Source organism: Crinia signifera, chromosome 6 (genome assembly GCF_055691185.1).
Source record: "Crinia signifera chromosome 6, ASM5569118v1, whole genome shotgun sequence".
In the NCBI taxonomy this organism is placed as follows: domain Eukaryota; kingdom Metazoa; phylum Chordata; class Amphibia; order Anura; family Myobatrachidae; genus Crinia; species Crinia signifera.
This window is the reverse complement of record NC_139222.1, coordinates 146,448,896-146,470,034: the sequence shown is the minus strand read 5'-3', so window position 1 is coordinate 146,470,034 and position 21,139 is coordinate 146,448,896. Positions and strand designations below refer to the sequence as shown.

The 21,139-nt window shown below is 43.1% G+C and overlaps 1 protein-coding gene across 2 annotated transcripts in view; it reads left to right on the top strand.

The window, feature by feature from the left end:
* Window positions 1-5,572: 5,572 nt before the first annotated feature.
* TMEM106A (transmembrane protein 106A) overlaps window positions 5,573-21,139 on the top strand; it is a 30,631-nt gene continuing 15,064 nt past the window's right edge. Inside the window, exons 1-2 of one of the 2 annotated variants that reach the window (XM_083147566.1) lie at window positions 5,573-5,694; window positions 20,897-21,125. In XM_083147566.1, the coding sequence (XP_083003692.1) occupies window positions 20,912-21,125 (214 nt within the window). In that variant the 5' untranslated portion in view covers window positions 5,573-5,694; window positions 20,897-20,911. The other variant, XM_083147565.1, reaches the window with a different exon arrangement.

Here is a 21,139-nt window from a genome sequence, read left to right as displayed (position 1 = left end):
GCGATTGCAAGCAGTTAATCGTAAGCCATCCATACTGAATCAGGCCCAAAACATCTAAAACAACATTACCAAACCCAGTAGATACAAGACCACTAGACAAAGAACACCATTACCCACAATGTATTATTTGTTGTATTAAATGGTCCCCATATCAACAAGCTTAGTAAATGTTATCTGAACTCTTAACTGCATACACTAGAAATAAAAGGACTTGTCTGCAACACTTGTCTTTTCTTATTTTTGTGCTGTTATATTGTGAAACATCCAAACTGCCAAACCAAAATGAATGTGCTATTTATAAATATTACACTTATAATGCCTGATTATGAATTGTTTTGTGACTATCAGCATACTGTGCATGCATCACCAAAACAATTGCAAAGGATGCAATACATAATTCATGTACACCGTTACGGAGGTTCCGTGCTCAGCTATGTCTCTGTGTCTGTGAAATGCCCATTTCTGGGTATCAACTGCATGACCATTTTGTGTGAGTGTTGAAGTGTTATTTGCATGCATGTAACCAGAGTCAGACATCCATGCTATAACAATGAGTCATGCTCATATCTCCAGGACTCCTGTTTCTGACGGAGCTTGTGCACCCAGCATGAGGTATGTGTAAGTGCCTTTACCAGCGGTTCCCAAACATGGTCCTCAAGAACTGTATCAATTAACACAATGTTATACTTTTTTAAAGTAATATGGTGACCATCTCAGGTCATTACATATATCAATATTGATGTTATGTTGAGATGATTCTCTAGATAAATACTTTCTAATTCTATATTCTAATTAGGCATTCATCATCCTCCAAAGCGTTTCAATGTATAGGTATGATAACCTAGAAATCTTGTAGGTGACAGCCATGAAATACAATTAAGGCTATTTTATTCCATGCTTGTTAGCGATCACCTGTCCTTATGTACTGTGGGGGAGTGGGGGATGACTGCCAGATGGCTGTGCCAATGTAACTTACTGATGGTACCATTACTTTATGTACATTGCCAGCTGGCCAGCCTAAACCTTAAGTCACATGCCAGTTGTATGATATACCCTTCATTACATGCACATGGGCAGTATGACTGGCTAGTCCCTGAGCATTACAAGGGCATCTGGAACCAGAGGTGGATTTAGACCTCATTGAACCCTAGACAAGATAATAGTTTGGGGCCCCCCTTCCTCCAACAATCCATAGCACTATATGTGTGCTGCTGATTGCAGGCGGCTTTAAAAGAGTACCAGAGTGCACAGATAAATGCTCAGCTATGTGAACATCGGCATTGCGTGCGAAACTGAATCAGGCTCTTGGGGCCAGATTCTCTAAGCTTCAAAAGTGATAAAATGGAGAGTGATAAACAGCCAGCCAATCAGCTCCTGTCTGACATTTTTCAAACCCAGCCTGTAACAAGGCAGGTAGGAGCTGATTGGCTGGCTGTTTATCACTCTCCATTTTATCACTTTTGAAGCTTAGAGAATCTAGCCCTAGGTCTTTTATAAGAAGGCTTAATACCTGTGTAACATTTATAGTAAACGGACTGCCCGCATACAGTGGATGAAACCATTTTGTGTACCAAACATGTTTTCATCTTATCAAAGAAAATCAAAGGAACTTTGAAAGTGTGCGGAGGTCCGTGTGATGTTATAACATCATGTGTTAGTTGTACAATGATCCTTTGGGAGCGTTTTGGACAGCCAGGATATATTTATCGGGCCCCTTGGGACAAGCAGGAGCCTAGGTTGCCTTGTAGAAAATCCACCTCTGCCTGGAACCCTTAATCAAGCCCTGGTAATGACAAAGCTTGGTTATTCACAATTCCCTATTCTAAAACATTGGATGATTTCCTCACAATTATGTGTTTTCAGGAATGACAAACTGATGTCTAGGTTTATCTATATATTTGAAATGCTAACTACTCCTCACCTCTATGAGGGGAAGTACTGCCACTGACCACTAGAGGCCACTCGACAGAACAAATAACTATTTTGTGTGCTAAAAAAAAAAAAAATCATAACAGAAAGTGAAAGCTATTTTTGCAGGGACACTGATCTGTATCAAACTTGCTGGATATGGAAAGAGGGAGCTGTGAAGACATAGATTGGAGGTATGAGCAGATAGGGACTGGGGGTGGGGTGGACAGTTTGTGGGCTAACAACTGTCACAGCTCAAAGTGAAAGTAAAAGCTGTCACAGCTCAAAGGGAAAGTACATATCCAAAGCCATAAACTGATGGGTTTTTAACTAGGTATTAATAAAGTACTTCCATATAGTGTGTAGCTGTGAAGGAGCGCAGGCTCAGCCAATCAGAGGGCAGCCCAGTGTTTTAAATATTTTTTTCACATTCTGCCACTGCTGCTGAGCCCTGCCGCCGCCTGCACTCCTTCACAGAGCTGCGCTCCATCGCTCTGGCCCTTGCTCCACCTGCCGCCAGCTCTCCGGTCACCACTCTACAACCACCCGCGCTCCGGCCCCCACTCCTCAAACCCGCCCACTGATTGCAGTGGGCGGGTTTGAGATGGCTCATGCAATTCCATAAATATTATGTGCAGCACATAATATTTTGCAATGTGACATTGTGATGTGAAGGATTGTATGCAATAAAGCAGGCATGTCCAATGTTGGTCCTCCAGATGTTGTGAAACTACACATCCCAGCATGCTTTTGCCACAGTTTTGCTATTAGATAATGCTAAAACTATTGCAAAGCATGCTGGGATGTGTAGTTTCAAAACATCTGGAGGGCCAACGTTGGACATGCCTGCAATAAAGCCTTAGTGTATGGCAGGGTTGGGGGGGGGGGGCGGGCTTGACTGTGACGTCATTAAGCCCCGCCCCCATTACGGGAATTAGACTAAATCACTGATCTCCATGGAGGGGGCGGGGCTAAAATGACACGAGTGTGACGTTTTACCTCCGCCCCCTCATCTGAGACCTGCGAATTACGACATTTAAATGCCGTGATTGGGGGGCTCAGTGGGGGTCCCCCTGATTCCGGGAGGGTTGCCCACCCTTCTGGGGGGCCGGGAGGGGGACCCGATTTTCGGGAGACTCCCGGTAATTCCGGGAGGGTCGGCAACCCTGGTGTATGGGCTTCATTAGATATACACCTAAAGTAGTGGCTGTCTCTCCACTTTTTCACAAAGTGTAGGTTACATATTCATATTGCCTTTGTCAGATATAGGTACATATTCTCTGCCACTTATACTATAAACAGAATTTACTGGCACCATCTGTGTCAGGGTGGGCATTTGCATTCATATAAGAGCCTCAGATTAGTGTGCTGATCAGCGCTGAGGTGGTATAATGGCGGCACAGAGTGCATCCAATGAATACTGGCACATGTGAACCATAGACAATGTCAGAGGCACAGACACATGGCTGCCGAAATGTGTTTTGCTGGGACTTTGAAAAGCTAGTAGTAAAAAATGGTAATAAAACTTCTCATATTATAAATTGAGTTAACATTAACATAAATATTACGTTTTGGGTTCTGCTGCACCTGATACACGTCGCAGCTGTAGGGTTTGGGCTTTGCTGCACCTGTTCTCTGGTACAGAGCTGGCTAGGATGCACTGGAGTAACCATTGTTGTAGAGAGGCATATGAACATACTGAATTGGAGATGAAGGTCCATCAAACTTACCATCCTTACTTCTGCAGCATGAGCCTGGTGAGAGAGAGAAGCGATCCTAGGGCCCGATTCATGCCTGTTTGCTGGCTACGTATACACACAGCCATGGAACAGGTAAGCACCGCCTCGCAGAATTCCCACCCCACCCCTTGTTAGCGTGCAAGGGGATGTGTACGCAAACATATCCCCTCGCGTGCAGCCACCCGGACGATAAATCATTCGATGGTCACTGACCAGCAAATTATTTTTTCTCCATTAGCTGATATTGTCAGGCCGTGCCCCAAAATCTGTGATGGCAGCCCTAATGCCCTGCATGCTGGGAGTTGTGGTTCAAAAGTACCTGCATGTGGGGGAGGCTTGCTGGGTGTTGTAGTTCTATAACAAAACTAAATACTTATTTTTAACCTTTTTTACACCTTTATTTTTATACTATGAGCCCAGCACCCTCCACCCAGGGGTGCTGGATACAGCTTCAGTCTTAAGCCCAGGCCAGGGGGGACCCCTTTATTGGGGGGGTCCCCACTCCCCCAGGGACCTAGACAGGGATTACCAGCCACAGGCTTAATGCTTTAGCCGCGGGACCTTATATAATAAGTGTCCCCTGGCTGTGGCATTACCCTGATGGCTGCTGGAGCCCTGTGCTGGTTTCTGAAATACGGGGGACCCCGACTCCTTTTGTCCCCCGTATATTGGGAACCAGGAATGAGCCAAAAGCCCGGTGCTGGTTATAGCAATAACAGGGGACCCCTATTGATTTTGTGGTCAGGGTGGTGGGCGGAGCAGGTCTAAATAAGGCCCAGAGTGCTGCTGATCATCTATTTTGAAAAAAAAATAAAAAATCAGTAATTCAATTGTTTTTCCCAGTGGCTGTCACTAGATGATGTACAATGGAGCAATTCAATTGTTGCTTCATTTGGTTGCAAATAAATACTAAAGGACACATTTCTTCACTTTTTGCATCAACATGCGTGACATGTTGCCTAAAATAGGGATTTTTTTCTACCTTGCACCTACTTAAGATGTATGAACTAACATCTACATCATACTTGCCTACTTTTGAAAAAGAGTTTCAGGGAGATTATAATTGGTAGTAGAATTTTGCATAGCGCCCCATTGAGGGGGCGTGTCATGCTCCACCCAAAGGGTGTATCTAGTTCCATATATGGAGAGATTGTGAAAAAAGATTGTCAACAAGGCATCTAAAAATCATGGGTGTGTACTGCTATATCTGAGTGGAGTCTTTTAAAATTACTTATATCCAAATGTACATGAGCCCCGAAACGGTTAGTAAGAGCTACTATACTTGGTAAAGTGCCAGGAAATGGTGCTGATGATTCAATGTAACTGTATCTGTCTCTCATTCCTTTTTTTCCCCAAAAATGTAACAGTTTAATGTGGGCTAGGGAAAATAAGGGAGATTGCTAGACTAATGAGGGAGGGAGGGAGATAGCTGCTATTTCAGGGAGTCTCCTGCAGAATGCAGGAGGGTAGGCAACTATGATCTACATAAACTCCCATTAAGATATATGTTAACTTAAATCAGATTGTTTTTAAAGTGAATAGCTAAATGTGACAACAATTAAAGAATGGGACCCACACAGCTGAATTTGGCTCCAAAATACTGTTCATAACATGTCATGCTAGCGGTAGCAGAGTGACATTTCAATGCAAACGATAGCTATATACATTTATAAATGAGCTGTATATATAGGTGAAAATTATGTCAATCATAAAGCTTTGTACAGCGCTGCAAAACACTTGTGGCACCTTATAAATAAATAATAATAATATTAATAATAATAAAAAAGCCAAATACAGCCACTCCAAAACTTGTTTTCATACAGATGGATGCAATTGATAAATGCAGCAAGCAGTGGATCTTGCTCTCGCTCTGTACTGCCTCTGCCTCCCTGCCACTCACACTTCCTCTGCAGCTGACTGAGCAGTGAGCAGTGAGCCTGCTGCTGCCTCCTCTGCTGGGGGCGTGGCCTGGAGTGACCTGCGTGTGTGAGTACAGCTGCTCCGCTCGGGTCTTCTAGTCAGCACTCAGCAGACACTTCTCAAGCAGGTACAGAACCGCGTATCACTGCTTGTCCGTCCTTTCTCTCCGGCATGTAATCGGCAGCATTGCTATAAGTCCCATCCCCTCTCCTGTAGCTTGCCCAGGATTGCAGTCTTCCTGTTTGGACAGTTTGACTTGCAGCAGGTATTACAGGTAATGATACCAGGCCGATTTCCTTCCCTCCCCTTACACAACTGTAGGGGTGTAAAGTGGAGCACATTCACACCAGGTTGTGATTTATCTATACCACTGTGCTCTTCTACCTCTATGGCTAGTTCTTAGCTGTGATTTTGTGTGTATGCACTTTTTCTTAAGGCTGATATAAGTAATACACCTAATATATGTCTGTGTTCTGTACACCCTGCTACAGGATGCATGAGTATATACTGCTCTGTGTTGTAGTGCTGTTCTCTGACTTATGTACTCTGGGTACTTCTGCTATAATGTACTGCACTGTGACCCTCTATAACACGCGTGCTGGACTGGTATGCTCTGTACATGACTGTTCTGCATAATCACTAAGGACTAGACTCTGTACCTTATTTCTCTACTTGGCAATCTTGTTCTACACAGAAACCACTATTCTCAGGTAATGTTAATATTTGTGACTGGTTAATTTTATAAACCTGATTAAACCTGATAATGATTGTACTTGTTCCAGTTCTGTTTCTGGGTATGTGCTGAAACCGCAGTAACCAGAACTACTGTATCTTATGTAATTCCTTCCTGTCCATGGCTTCTTTAACTACCCAGGGCCCTTGCCAGGATTTAAAGTTTTGTTTCATAAGGATCCCTTTATTTCGTACTTGCCTACCTGACCCTCTCCATGCGGGAGAAAATGTATATCTACAGGTGGGATCAGGCAGCGTGGTTTCCATACAGGCTTCCCGAGTTGTCTGGACTGACATCCCAAATGGGTGGGTGCATTTGCATGCGCCCGCCTACTGAGTTGTCAATCACCGGTGTCTGTAAGATCATCCGCACACACAGCACGATGCGCCAATATATCTTTTGATATCACAGCTGACGCAATATATCTGTGAACAAAGCCATTCACAGATATATTGCTTGTACACACTGGTCAGATGATGCATCGATTTATTGGCCATCCAATCAAATGGCCAATATATCAGCCAGTGTGTATGCACCTTAAGGGTTACCAGAAAACATGAACTGTTGGTAGATCTTGAGGACAGGTTTGGCACCCCTGATCTACAGAGTCTAGATAGACAGTCAACATAAGGTCAACAGGGTTTTTTAATTTTCAAAATGACTTGTGGTACTTGTGTATTATCACGGCGCCCATCGCATCGCATGCCACTAATTAAGGTAGGCGATGCCATGCGATGGGACCCGATTTAAGCCTTTCCCCGGGCTTCAGTATACAATTTTAATATTGCATGCCATTATAATGGCATGCGGTGCGACGCGATCATGCCTGATTTGGGCTTATTCCCAAGTTAAATGCCCCCCCAGACCCAATTTTTAATTGTATACTTACCCTGATGGGTAATGACTGTGAAATGCCCCCCCCCCCCCCCCCATTGTTACTGCCACCCCACTATCAACGCCAACCCGAAGCGTGGCGAGCGCAGCGGTAGGCGTCCTCCGACCTTTTCATACCCCCACTATCCACGTCGGCGTGGAGTCTAGAGACGCCTTCCTCCTTAACTTGCACCCCACCCACCTGTCCCAAATTGATTTTAATTAGGTTGGAGTCCCAACATTCAAGACTGCACACCTCAGCTTGGCACTATGAGGGTAAGTCCTACTATACATATATGCTGAGTGTTAGTCTGTGGGACCGTGTTTGGGGCTCAGGGCTCTTTGGGCTGCTGTTGCTGGGCTGCTCCATGGCATCATATCGTATACTTTCAATCACCCCTTTAGTTTGTTTAATATATATGTAGCACCCTTCACATTTATTATTACTTCTTACCTAGGTAAGTCCTATCACATAATTTCCCCTATCCCTTTTACTATCACTTTAATTTCACACTAATGTGATGCCATGGGGTGGTTCTGCTGGGCAGGCCTGGGGGCCCTGTGCCCTGGACCTGTCCCAGAGTAGTGTTAGGGACTTGTCCTATTGAGGTAACCTGGATGCGGTGGACAAGCCGATACTAATGGCCATTACTATGCTAATAACCTCAAATGCAATATAGCAAGAGATTAAAAGGTCTAGCATATATATTTAGTGTGCACCTGCAAACTCCTCTTCCTGCTTGCTGCACTACAAGTCTCAGCAGGTAGCACCTCATATGTCCAGGGTGTGCAGTTTAGCCCCCCATTGATTTTATATAGTGTGGCGAGCGCAGCAAGCCACCGAGCTCAAAGCGTGGCGAGGGGACGCGGATGACTTCACATATATTCTGTGTCCACTCGCCACGCTTCGGGCTCAGTGCACTCGCCACACTATATAAGATTAACTCCACGCCGACGTGGATAGTGGGGGTATGAAAAGGTCGGAGAACGCCTACCGCTGCGCTCGCCACGCTTCGGGATGGCGTTGATAGTGGGGTGGCGTTAACAATGGGGGGTATTTAACATAGTCATTACCCATCAGGGTAAGTATATAATGTTAAATGCCTGTACGATTAAAAATCGGGTCCATGCGATGCAATTTTTTAGTTGTACAATGCTCTACGATGGAAAATGTGGGCGCTGTGATAATACACAAGTACCATACTTGTTTACTTCACCATCCATGTCGGCATAGAGGGAGTATATAATAGGATGCAGTGCATAACAAGGCACCAAGCCTGAAGCATGGCAAGCGAAGCAATACACTAATTGGTGGTCCATGTCAATAGTTGTCCACATTGACACTAGAAAATATGAGAAACTCACGTCGACCTTTTTCATGTTGACATTTTAACTGTCAAGCTATTGCAAGTTGACCTTTTGGGGTCGACCCATTGACTTGTCTATCTAATAATCCAAACCTTTACAAAATAAATAAGTATTTTTGCCTATGATACATGCTTGTAGAGGTGGATCGTAACTGCAGATACATTTGTTACGCCTGGGACAGACTGGGCATATATAATTCAGCCCTGATATCTCTTCTGGTACACTCTCAAAATATATTGAATAAGGTTTTGTCCCCTTTGAAATCGACAGTCCCCAATGGCTGGAAAACATCTGCATTTACTGGGGAACACCCAGAAAAAGCCAGTGACACACCCCTAAAGGCCGCCTGCTATCAACCAAACAGTGAGTGGCTTGCAAGCACAGGTGTTCAGAGGGCTTGCGCATGTGCACTGTGGAAATCACAGCCTTTCCGTACAAATCTGAATCGGGGCCCGTTTTGTGTGTGAGATAATACAATTTTAGATAGTGTATTGTACCCCACATGTGTTACTCCTGTCTGTATGCCTCCCCCCTTTAGAATGTAAGCTTTAACAAGCAGGGCCCTCTCTCATGTACATTTTTCGCTTATTTCTCGAATAGATATACTCCTTACTCCTTTCACCTGCCTCTTATTGTTCATCTCGGAGTTCCACCGATATCGTTAATGATTTTCCACAGCACATCACCTAATTACTGGGCACCCAGTGCTATATCAGTCGTAAGTGACTTGATTCATGGCTCGGGGGACTAACGACATTGGTGGTAAAGGTATAGTGTGTACCCAGCTTAATCCTAGGTCTCTGCTCCCAACCTGGTGAACTTGTACCCCTGGGGGTACTCTGCAGATCAATTTAGGGTACTTGAAAATAATATCTGTAATGGCGGAAGAATAAGTCTCCATTTAGTGGGAGAAGTCTTCCATTGCCATGGAGATGAACCACGCTGCGTCACTTCCAATTCAGGGGTGAATTTATGAAGCTTGGAGAAGTGTTATCTATCCCCATAAAGAACGTTATGAGCAAGGTGATAATGGTTCAGCCAATCAGCTACAATATGTCTATCCCCATAAAGAACGTTATGAGCAAGGTGATAATGGTTCAGCCAATCAGCTACAATATGTAAATTGACAGGTAAGAGCTGATTGGCTGAACCATTATCACCTTGCTCATAACGTTCTTTATGGGGATAGATAACACTTCTCCAAGCTTCATAAATTCACCCCTGAGTCTGCTGCGTCATCAGCATCTCCTCATGCTTTAGCCCGACCGGCAATCCACTGGGAGCTACCCTCGTTGCCCTCAGACATCAGCGATCATCTGCCCCGTACTGACACAGGTGGGGGAAGCAGTGGCATAATTCCTACAAGTGTTAGTGGGAACCGTGGAGACCGTATTCAGCCAGTGGCCAACACAGAGAGACCCAATTCCTAACCGCACGCTACTCCTTTATATAAGAACACACATACCGCTCACTTCCACTCCACTTGTGAGTACTGTGGATATTTCAGATTGAGAGGAGGGAGTACTCATAAATAAAAAGCCGAATCAAGAGTTACAGGAGAGAAAAAGGTTGGGAACCGCTAACCTAATGCAACCATCTTTATTTACCATGTACGTGTCCTAAATTGCCTTGTACTGTAATGGTGTGTACACACTGGTACAATCAGCATGAGAATTTAACTATATAGTCAAAATTTCAAGCAGATCGTATGCAGATCGCAAAGGTTTTTTACCTTGTGCTCCCGTGACAGCACAAATGGAAACCCAGATAGGCAGGGCTGCAAAGACTATGTAGTGCAAATCGAATGTAGATAGCATGAATTGTATGTAAAAAGTACAGAGTTAGCAAAGATTGTATAGCACTCGAAGCTTATTGCTGTGTACACACTTGTACAATCTGCATGAGATCCAGATGAGATTTTGACTATATAGTCAAAATCTCATCTGGATCTCATGCAGATTGTATGGGTTTTATCCCTTGCGATCCAGATGCGTTCAAGATGCGCGCTCCCATATCTCAGCCAGAAAGTCTTGGCTGCATAGACTATATAGTGCAGATCTGCACTATATAGTTTAAATTGTATGCAGATAGTGTAAATTGTAATCTCATCTGGATCTCATGCAGATTGTACAAGTGTGTAGCAGTCGAATAGCAAGGGAATCTCACCATGTGTACACAGCATAAGTCATTGTTTTCTTGTATTTGCTTACTTAGGATTTCTGTTAGGTGCTGTGGAACCCTTAAAAGAATAAACAATGAAAAATAATAATGGGGCTTGGTGCACTTGTTCTGTGCTTTGGGTACACTTTGTGTGTGATTTAAGGCTTAATGAATATGCTTTTAAATCCATTTTTTTTTAGGACTCCGATGGCTATCTTCCCTTGACCCCATGTGTCATTTCCTACTTAGGCGGTATACTATTAGCGGCAATAATTTTACCAATTAGCCCCGATTATGCAGCACTCATCAGGGATCATGCTTTCCGGTGTCTTATACCCCATTCACACCAGAAATGCAGGGACAAACCCGGGAATTCAGTTCCCGGGACGAGCAGGGACATTCCCGGGTTTGGACCCATTCACACCAGAAATGTCCCTGCATTTTCTGGTGTGAGAAGGAGGCCGGCAGGAGGTGGGGAGGCGGCGGGATGGCGGCGGAGGTGGGGAGAATACTCACCCCGGTTGCTGGTCCTCCGTGCAGGCCAGGGATCCACACAGGCGGCGGCGCAAATGACGGGACAGGCTGCGGATGAAGATGACGCAGCTCTCCGGCGTCCTCACTGCCGCTGGAGAGCTGCGTCATCATCATGCCCGCCGCCTGCGTGGATTCCCGTCCAGACAGCACACCGAGGACACGGCAACCCGGGTAAGTATACCCTGTACCTTTCACACCAGCCAGGTCCCTGGGTTGAACCCGGGAACAACCCTGGTACCTAGCCGGGTTGAAATTTGCCCGGGATTTTGTCCCGGGAACCTTTCACACCAGCGCTAGTACCGGGTTGTTCCCGGACTCAACCCGGGAATTTAGGCTGGTGTGAATGGGGTATTAGGCACCCGAAGCGTAATCTATGGTAAGCAGCTCTTGGAGCCGTGATAACACACAGGATCGTGAGTTTATCCTGGATCCATGTGTTATTGCACAATATTGGGACATTTTTCGCCTGGAAAAAAAGGATATAGGGCCTGTTTCAGCATGGATCGCAAATCAAAATCTTTCTTGGCAAAACCACGTTGCGCTGCAGGTGGGGCACATGTGATGCACAGAGACAGTTAGTTTTGGGGGAATTATTTTGTTTCCGTGCAGGGTGAATACTGGCTGCTTTATATTTACACTGCCTTTTAGATTTCAGTTTGAACACCTCCCCCACCCAAATCTTACTATCTCTGCACATGTTTTATTTGCCTCGCCTGCAGTCCATATAATTGGTTAGCCCGATAATGACCATCAGTCATAAATCGTAGTCCTACATTTCAGGAGAAAGTTATCAAGGCTAATTGGATGTCGGCCTTTGCATGCTACCGCTGTTGTTGGTGCTTTTGCTGTTACCAATGCAAATGCCTCATATTGGGCTGTGATGAGCTCATATATGATTTTAAACTTTGGAATAAAAACATATCCTCCTTATTGTGTGATTAACACTTAGAGGTCAATGAGCAGTCATGTGCTAAAACAATCTGATTCACAGCTAGCACGCCTGTGACCATGCCACTTCCTCTTTTCTTGCTGATGTTTGTTGTTTTAACCTCCTCAGAATTCCTAGTTTTCATAATAATTGTTTTGAACAAAATATTTAATGGACTTGGTCATGTACTTAAAAATAAACATATTTAGCAATTTTATTTATTCTAAAACATTTCTTTTTAAATAGTTTTTATCAACATTTTAATATGCATATAGACCTAACAAGAAGTGTATTGTCATATGCTGTGTACAAACTGATACAATCTGCATAAGATCCAGATAAGATTTTGACTATATAGTCAAAATCTTATCTGGATCTCATGCAGATTGTATGGGTTTTATCCCAAGCGATCCAGATGCGTTCAAGATGCGCGCTCCCATATCTTAACCAGAAAGTCTTGGCTGCCCTGTCTATATAGTGCAGATCTGCACTATATAGTCTAAATTGAATGCAGATAGTGTAAATTGTATGCAGATAGTCTAAATTGTAATCGCATCTGGATCTTATGCAGATTGTACTAGTGTGTACACAGCAATATATCAATCTGCATAAGATCCAGATGCGATTACAATTTAGACTATCTGCATTCAATTTAGACTATATAGTGCAGATCTGCACTATATAGACAGGGCAGCCAAGACTTTCTGGTTAAAATATGGGAGCGCGCATCTTGAACGCATCTGGATCGCTTGGGATAAAACCCATACAATCTGCATGAGATCCAGATAAGATTTTGACTATATAGTCAAAATCTTATCTGGATCTTATGCAGATTGTATCAGTGTGAACACAGCAGAAAGGTAAACATTACACACATGATATAAAGTATAAAGGAAAAAAAAGGAAAACGGTACTTGTTTCCTAGCACGGCGCCCAATTTCAGTACATACGGTACCGTACTGAAATCGCATTGCATGCTGCGTTATAGTGGCATGCGATGCGATTTCAGTACCGCTGGTTCCCGCTCCCTGTCATTCCCGCCCCCTGTCAGATCCTCTCAGAAATCATTCTGAGGTGATTTTCTGACAGGAGTAGAAGCATCCCTCAGAGCTGCTGTTAAACTTTGTGAAAATTGACGAACGTTGTGAAAGTTGACGAAATGGCTGCATCACTTAATATGTATACGTTGCCTCAGACAGAGGAGGAGGCTTTTGAGTTCTTTCAATGCCATAATCTCCTTCCAGTGGCGCAGAATTGTGCGAATGGCCACGTAATGCGCATGAAGGAAAGGATGTGGCGGTGCCATGTTAAAGCGTGCCAGCTAAAGGTGAGCCTCAGAGCGGCACACTGGTTTCCAGGGTACCGCTTATCCTTTGTGACTTTGGTGCGGTTTATATATATATTCATGGACCCAGGAGCTGACATCCATTGAGTACTGTCAGCAACAGCTGGATATATAAAAAAGACTGCTGTTTTATACAACAAATGGATGCGGGAGGCGTGTACGATGGACCTCACGGCGCAGTCACAGCGCCATATCGGCGGGCCAGGACACATCGTGGAGGTCGATGAGAGCATGTTTGTACGAAGGAAGAGCAATGTCGGACGGCTGTTACCCCAGCAGTAGGTTTTTTGGGGAATTTGTAGAGAAACAGGACAGTGTTTTCTCACCATGGTGTCCAGCCACGATGCCAGCACTTTGATGGCGGCTATTATTGACAATGTAGAGCCAGGTACCATGATTTACACGGACTGCTGGAGGGCATACAGCACTAATCAGCTGGCACTTGCAAGAAATCAGCCCGCCCAGGTTAATCACCGTTTTAATTTCATAGACCCGTCCACAGGGGTTCATACCCAAAATGTGGAAAAAATGTGGGGCGCATGCAAATGGCACAATAAACGCCACGAGGCACCGCTCGCTACATGCTTCAATTGTATCTTCAGGAGTTTATGTGGAGAAAGACATTGGGTGGGGATAACCCATTTAATCGCATCCTGCACGCACTTACACTTCTCCCAAGGGAGGATTAAGTGATTTGTTTAGCAATTAATGTTTCACTATTTTCACTTGATACCTTGTTCTTCATTAATGTTTTACTGTTTTAAATTGATTTAATTGTTGTTATTATCATTATGCTTTTTAATTATTTAAGTAAATTACAGTTCTTAGTTAACACATGTCGTCATTACTGTGTCAGTTGTATGATTTTGCAGGTGTGAATGTGTTCATAAAACACCACCACTATCCACGCCACCCCGAAGCGTGGCGAGCAGCGGCGGAACGCATCCTCCGACCTTTTCATACCCCCACTTTCCACGTCGGCGTGAAGTTGATTTTATAAAGTGTGGCGAGCCACCGAGCCTGAAGCGTGGCGAGCGGATACATGTAAAGTAATCTGCGTCCGCTGCACTGGCACACTTTATAAAATCAACTCCACGCTGAAAGTGGGGCTATGAAAAGGTCGGAGGACGCATTTCGCTGCTCTCGCCACGCTTCGGGGTGGCGTCAATACTGGAATTGATGCTACACAATGGCATAGGTGCTTTCAATTCAGTGTATGGTGTCGTGCGATCCTATGCGATATTTTATTGTATAAGCAATCCTGTCCCAAAGACAGATGCCAGACAGCAGAATAAGGGTTTGTGTGAATATCCCAAACTTCCTATCTCTTTAAGAGGTGCGCCTACATTCTTGAACTCCTGCAAAAACCGAGGTTCAGTGTGACCTTTCTAGGCCAAATCAGCCGGTTGGACTCTCTGCGCTGCATAATTGCAACAGAGACAATCTGAGCAGAAATATTTTGACCTAAGGGAAGCAAACACTACTTTATACCTGTACCCTAGTGCACATAGGACGGAGGGATCCAACTCTCACCCAGTATCTGATGTGTTTCTACATGATACTGGAAAGCAGAATAGACCCAGCATAAGAGAAAGTGCACCACTTTTTCTGCATGTCAGCAAGATTGAAACATTGTGTTGAAAGTACCTTCAGCCAGAGGTTGATTTAATTGGCAACAGAGTTTCAATTGTTTAGAAAATTCAGTAAGAACTTCTTTATGAATAACAGTGTTGTGACACAAGCCCCAGACTCCGTATACTAAATCTGTGTATTAACATAATATATATATATATATATTTTTACAAGAGTCAGACAAGGTGAGTGTCTGTTTGGGAGAAAGCAGTAATAACCCTGAATATTTGTACAGGGTTTCACATAAATATTGTGAAATTGTTTTCTTAACTGTGATTGATTAAAACCTTAATTTCGCTAGATTGGTAACCATAAAGGATCAAAAATCCATTACAGATCTGAGTGAAATGATTCAGTAATAACTGGGTAAACATTGTACTTTTTGTCAATAAGACCACTATCTGTCTTATATGACAGAGCACATTGTATTTTAAGGCATACTAAATAAAAGTTAAATCTTAATTTTGATACATGTACACTAATTAACAATAGAAGAGTGCCCCAAAAAAACTTAATCAGCCTTTACTTGCATTCCTGTTGCAAGGTCCCCCACATCCCCCTATAATCAAGTTTTTCCTGAACTTATACTGGGAGCACCACCAACCCTGCTAGTAGGCATTTGATAGCCTTGATGAGCCTATGTTGGTTTTCAACAAATACTAAGAAAACGCTTATGAGCAATATTTGTGTGCGGACTCACCTACGTCTATTCTAGAAGACCCATTCTACATAGTCTGGGCCAACCATGACCTAGCTATCAATAACTTTAATAGTGCACATAAATTAATTTATATAGGCCATATCATGCACACTCATTGTGTGCCTTGAAAATATATTCAACACACAACTGTTAGGTGTCAATACAGCCCTGAGTATACCAGTGTTTACCAAAGCCTGTATATTTCTATCCCAAAATAACGCCGCAATTTAACATTCCCAGCACATTTTTACATTTAGGACACTGAGCCGGTGACCTTCACCCAAATAACTACCGGATCTATCTGGTTATATATGTCACATCTGACACATGTGACATAAGGTTAGGCCTGACAGCTAGGCCATATATGATGTTATAAGCAGTTGTATATGATGTTATAAGCTGTACTGGAAATCAAAAACAATTCTGGAAATTACAAAAATGAGGTGGAGAAACAAGAAAATTGCATAGCAACTGGATTTCTTACTCTCCAATGGTCCACCCACCCCATATCCGTTATAAATTTACCAAACCTATTACTTCTATCACTGCATATAGGGGATTTCTTCCACCTATCATACCGAGGGTCAAGCACATTATTAAAATCCCCCATGCAGATAACAGGGGTATCTGCGAGGATGGCACAAAATCAGCCGCTTTTACCAGGGGGAACATATAAAATCAGCAAAAGTATATAAACAGCATTGATCGTGCATCTAAAAAGATATACCGACTGCCTGGATCCAGTTGAACTCTGTTACATTCAAATGTAATTGATCTCCTTATGAGAATAGAAACACCCCTTGAGGAGGATGTGAAAGAAGCATAGTGCGCATATCCCACCCAGCCCTTTTTAAATGACTGTAATTTTGGCCCTATTAGGTCTCAGCTAGGCACACTGTCTGCCCCATACTGCCTGATCTGCCTTATGATGATGAATGTTTTATCTTGTCGTTCATACACCTAACATTCCAGGTTAAAAAGTGAATCATCTATCTGATGTATAATGTAAAATAAATTTGAAAGCACGACATGCTCCCAACACATCCCCCTCCTAAACCAACTTTATTACTAAATAGTCAAGCTCCACACTGCCACATTTAACAAAATTAACATGAAAAATACATAATGTTGCCATATGTATACCAACCCTTGCCTAGGCATACTTAATGATCCCGAGAAAGCAAAAGGGGAAAAGGACACAAAACTTAACAAATAAGACCTAATCTAACTGTTGGAGGCTAAAACCCCAAGGCCACTTATCAACAAGATGCAGTAACGAGCCCCCCCGGCATAACGAATACAATGACAAATAAAAAATTACTTAAGGAGCTAGCAGGCGTTTGGCCGATGCCTTCCTATCTAGCCATTCGCCTGCTTCCTTTGGTGTGTGGAAAAATATAGATTCGCCAACAACAGGAATTTTCAATTTCACAGGATATATCATGAAATACTTTATATCCAACTCACTGAGTCTCTTTATTTTTTTTTTTTATCTGCAAAATGTAACCCTGTTCTTTTGAACATCTAAGGCAGGGGTGGCCAAACCGGTCCTCGAGATCTACCAACGGTTCACATTTTCCAAATCGCCTAGCTGGTGCACAGCTGTAGCCATTACTAACTGCCACATTATCAAACATGCTGCATTCATTCCTGCTATAGATCCACAGGTTGCCTGGAAAATATGCACCGTTGGTAGATCTTGAAGACAGGTTTGGCCACCCCTGATCTAAGGGGTAGTCTGGGAATGCAGATATTTTGAATCCCTTATGATCCAATGGTCCCTTTGGACGGGTCAAACGCAGCAGAGCCTCCCGATCCTGGAAATGTAACATTTTAATGATCATAGTGTGAGGTGGAGCACCCCGTGGCAGGGGCCTGTAGGCCCTTTCAACTGAGAATATTCCTGAAAAAGAAGTAGCCTCGTAGTTATCACGTAGCAGTTGTTCCATGAATTTTGGGACATCGGGACCCTGTGCCTTTTCCGGTATACCAACAAGTCTTACATTGTTATGGCGTAGCCTCCCTTCGAGACTGCTTCATTTTAATATCCTGAACTTGTGTCTCCATTACATCCATTTTACTTGACAATTTTTAATTGGAGTCCTCAAGTACAGAGACACAACTTTCGGCCTCCATCCCTTCTTTTACAACCTTTTTATATCCTGTTTTTATAAGGTTAATACCGGCCTGTACATCGTTCATTTTGAGGCCATCCTGGAGGCCAACAGTCGCTGCTCACTATTACTGATGGCCTCCAGCATCTGCTGCAATGTCATAGAAACATGTGACAATAGGGTTATTCCCATTTCAGGGAGTGGTTTGAGGGGTAGTGAGTGTGGATTGAGAGGTGTTGCCTGTTTGAGATCTTGCATATTTCTCTAGGTGCGCAGCGGCAGTTGCTGTGCCTGTTTTTTCCTATCAGAGCTGGATGTGTAGGCAAGCTATGCCCTTTGTATTGGCACGATTAAACTAGTGCACCGTATATAACAGTCACAGGGGTCTTTGCATGGGCTTCGGAGGTAGAGAATGTATTCACTATACTGCCCATACTAAAGAAGGCTACATTAGATACCAAAATATTCTGTCTGTGACTTCTGACCAAAGCTGCAGATTACCATTTTCACAGCAAGCAGCACTATTTAGCTTATATTCCTGTTCTGCCCAGCTTTACCAAACACGTGGAGAAACTGAACCCAGTTCACAATGGACTTTTACTAAAGGTGACAGTCTGCATCTGAGACGTATTTTCAAAGTGCACTTTTCAGTCCCATAATAGTCTCATAACCACAAGTTTTTCACGTACACTGGCAAGCATGTAGATAACACATAGTCATTGTGCTGACATATAATACTTGTCAAGCTGTATTCCACTGCTTCATCCACACACACAAGGTTGTAGATCCTGGGCAAAGTGCAGCACCTCAGACCGTCCCCTCTCCTGGAAGAGGTATGGTGTGTACACACCTGAGATGTGCCATGCGATGCGATCCCTGATGCAATCAGATTGCATCGCATCGGATCGCACGGCATGCATTTGATGGCATACAATTTTGACTTGGGTGTAGATGGAGTGAGTTGGCACAGGCTAAGTAATAATTAAGTTTACATTGAAGATCAGAGGTAATAATTGGTGATGACCAACATGAAAAAAGGGCTATCCAGGGAAGGCCTGATTCACAATCATTGGTTGGTGGTGCTCCCAAAGATAGTTCAGAATATACACTGAAGAGGATAGTCAAAGAGAAGACTAAAAGGAACCAATACGGTTTTTTGGGGCACGCTTATAAATAAATCATGTTAGTAATAGATGATAAATCATAAATATTAAAATATAACTTTTAGCTCCTATAAGCACACCTTGTGAGTATCTTAAGAACATCCCGCCGATAATCGGCTATAGCATTTCAGTCTAAGAGACATTGGGGGTTATTGTGGTTCACTCTTTCTGCCAAAATCCTTCTTAGATGGACAAAACCATGTGCACTGCATGTGGGGCAGATGTAACTTGTGCAGAGAAAGAGTGAACCAAAATATCCCCCATTGTGCATCACCACATCACTGTTTATCGCAGTACTGTTGAAGGGATTTCACCGAATTAAGCCAACTGCTGTGGTGCCACAGCCTTGTCTTGAAAGTATAGCCCACTGCAGCACCCATATATAATGAGGCACTTCCCTGCAGAGATTGTTATTGGTTTTACCCAGGGTAGGACAAGTGATCCACGTGAGTATTGTTTTAATTCTTTTTTTTTTTTGCTTTTGTTCATGTATTATGAATTATGTATTATGTATTATGCTTCAATAAACCATCTTTAATGCCATTTTGAACATAATTTAAGAAGGTTGCGCCCAACTAGACATTCTTGTTGTTCATGCAGTACTGTAGAATGTCTTAGGACTGAAGTGTATTCTAAAAAGGTTTTTTGTAGAGGTGCTATGTTAATTCACCCCTTTAGCAAACACTGTTCTGACACTGCGCTGTTCTAACACATCAATGAATAAGTCCGGCTATGGTACTGGTAAGTAGCACATAGTACCTCAGTGTTAATGGAAAAGTGATAAAAAGTGGAGACATTCTTAGCATTTTATGGAAGCGGGGTCCGCCTTTCCATACATTACTTGAAGAACGGGACTAACCCATCTAATCAGAGGTCAATCTGCAAACACCCAGATGGAAACATTTATAAATTCTGCAGATAGTAGTCATCTTCCTTTTGTAGGTTTACATCAGCTTAAACAAAGGATCATTCCCGTAGTGCCTCTCCAGGCGTAGGAGCCACAAGATGAAGATAAGAAAAACAAATTGCTTAAGACTTGACCACTCATGCTGTTGTGTTGATGATAGCAGGGCTGAAATCTTACATATTTAAGGTTTGTTATGGTCTGTTTCATATTGTAATCTGGTATTACTGGTTCAACAACTTTGGTTCATACAGTACCTTACTGCATCACACACACAACCTGCAAGAATACTACTTTTAGCCAGGTGCCTTTTCTAGTGTGCAGAACTTCACTCTGTACAAGTGTGATTCTCTCTTTCTTATATGCACACCAATGTTTGTTACTAGTATACCTTTTCATTTTTATACTGAATGGTTTGTTTGTTTGTTTGTTTTTTTAATTGAAGAATATTGGTGTATTGCTGATTTTTTGTTTTCAAAAGAGTAACATTGTATTGGAAGTTATCTGTAATAAATGCCAGGTAACTGTATTGTAGCTGCTACATTTATTCTAGCTGTTCACTAGAACAGGACTATTTGAAGATGTAGCCAGTTATCTATAGAATCCTAAATGCAAGCAGTATTTTTTCATTGCCACATAGCAAGGAGTGCCCAATTTCATTAAAAACAGGGTTCATGGTAAATAGTCACTTCAGTGATTACATCAGTTGCATTCAGGGCCGCAGTGGTGCAGATAGTGCTTTGTAAGTGAGGGTGACGATATAATAGTACAGGAATTTATGCAGTGTGGAGACAGTGACTGGAACTGTATGGAGGGAGGGGGTTGATATCAGCTAAGTGCTTGTATGGAATGTAATTTTTTTTTATTTTTTGCAGGTGTTGTAATTATTTATGGACATTATGCAGAAGGTACTATCTGCTATGAAGCGTTTGATGCATTCAGAGAATGGAGAGGCTGATCCCATATTGAAAGGATCTGGACAAGAGAGTTGCCAAACATACATCAGTATTCACAACAGTGACACATCCCTGTCATGTAATTCTCCAGAAGAGGAAGCTACAGTCACCTGCACAACCTGCCGGGGGACAGGCCGAATTCCCAGAGGTACAGCTGTTTCT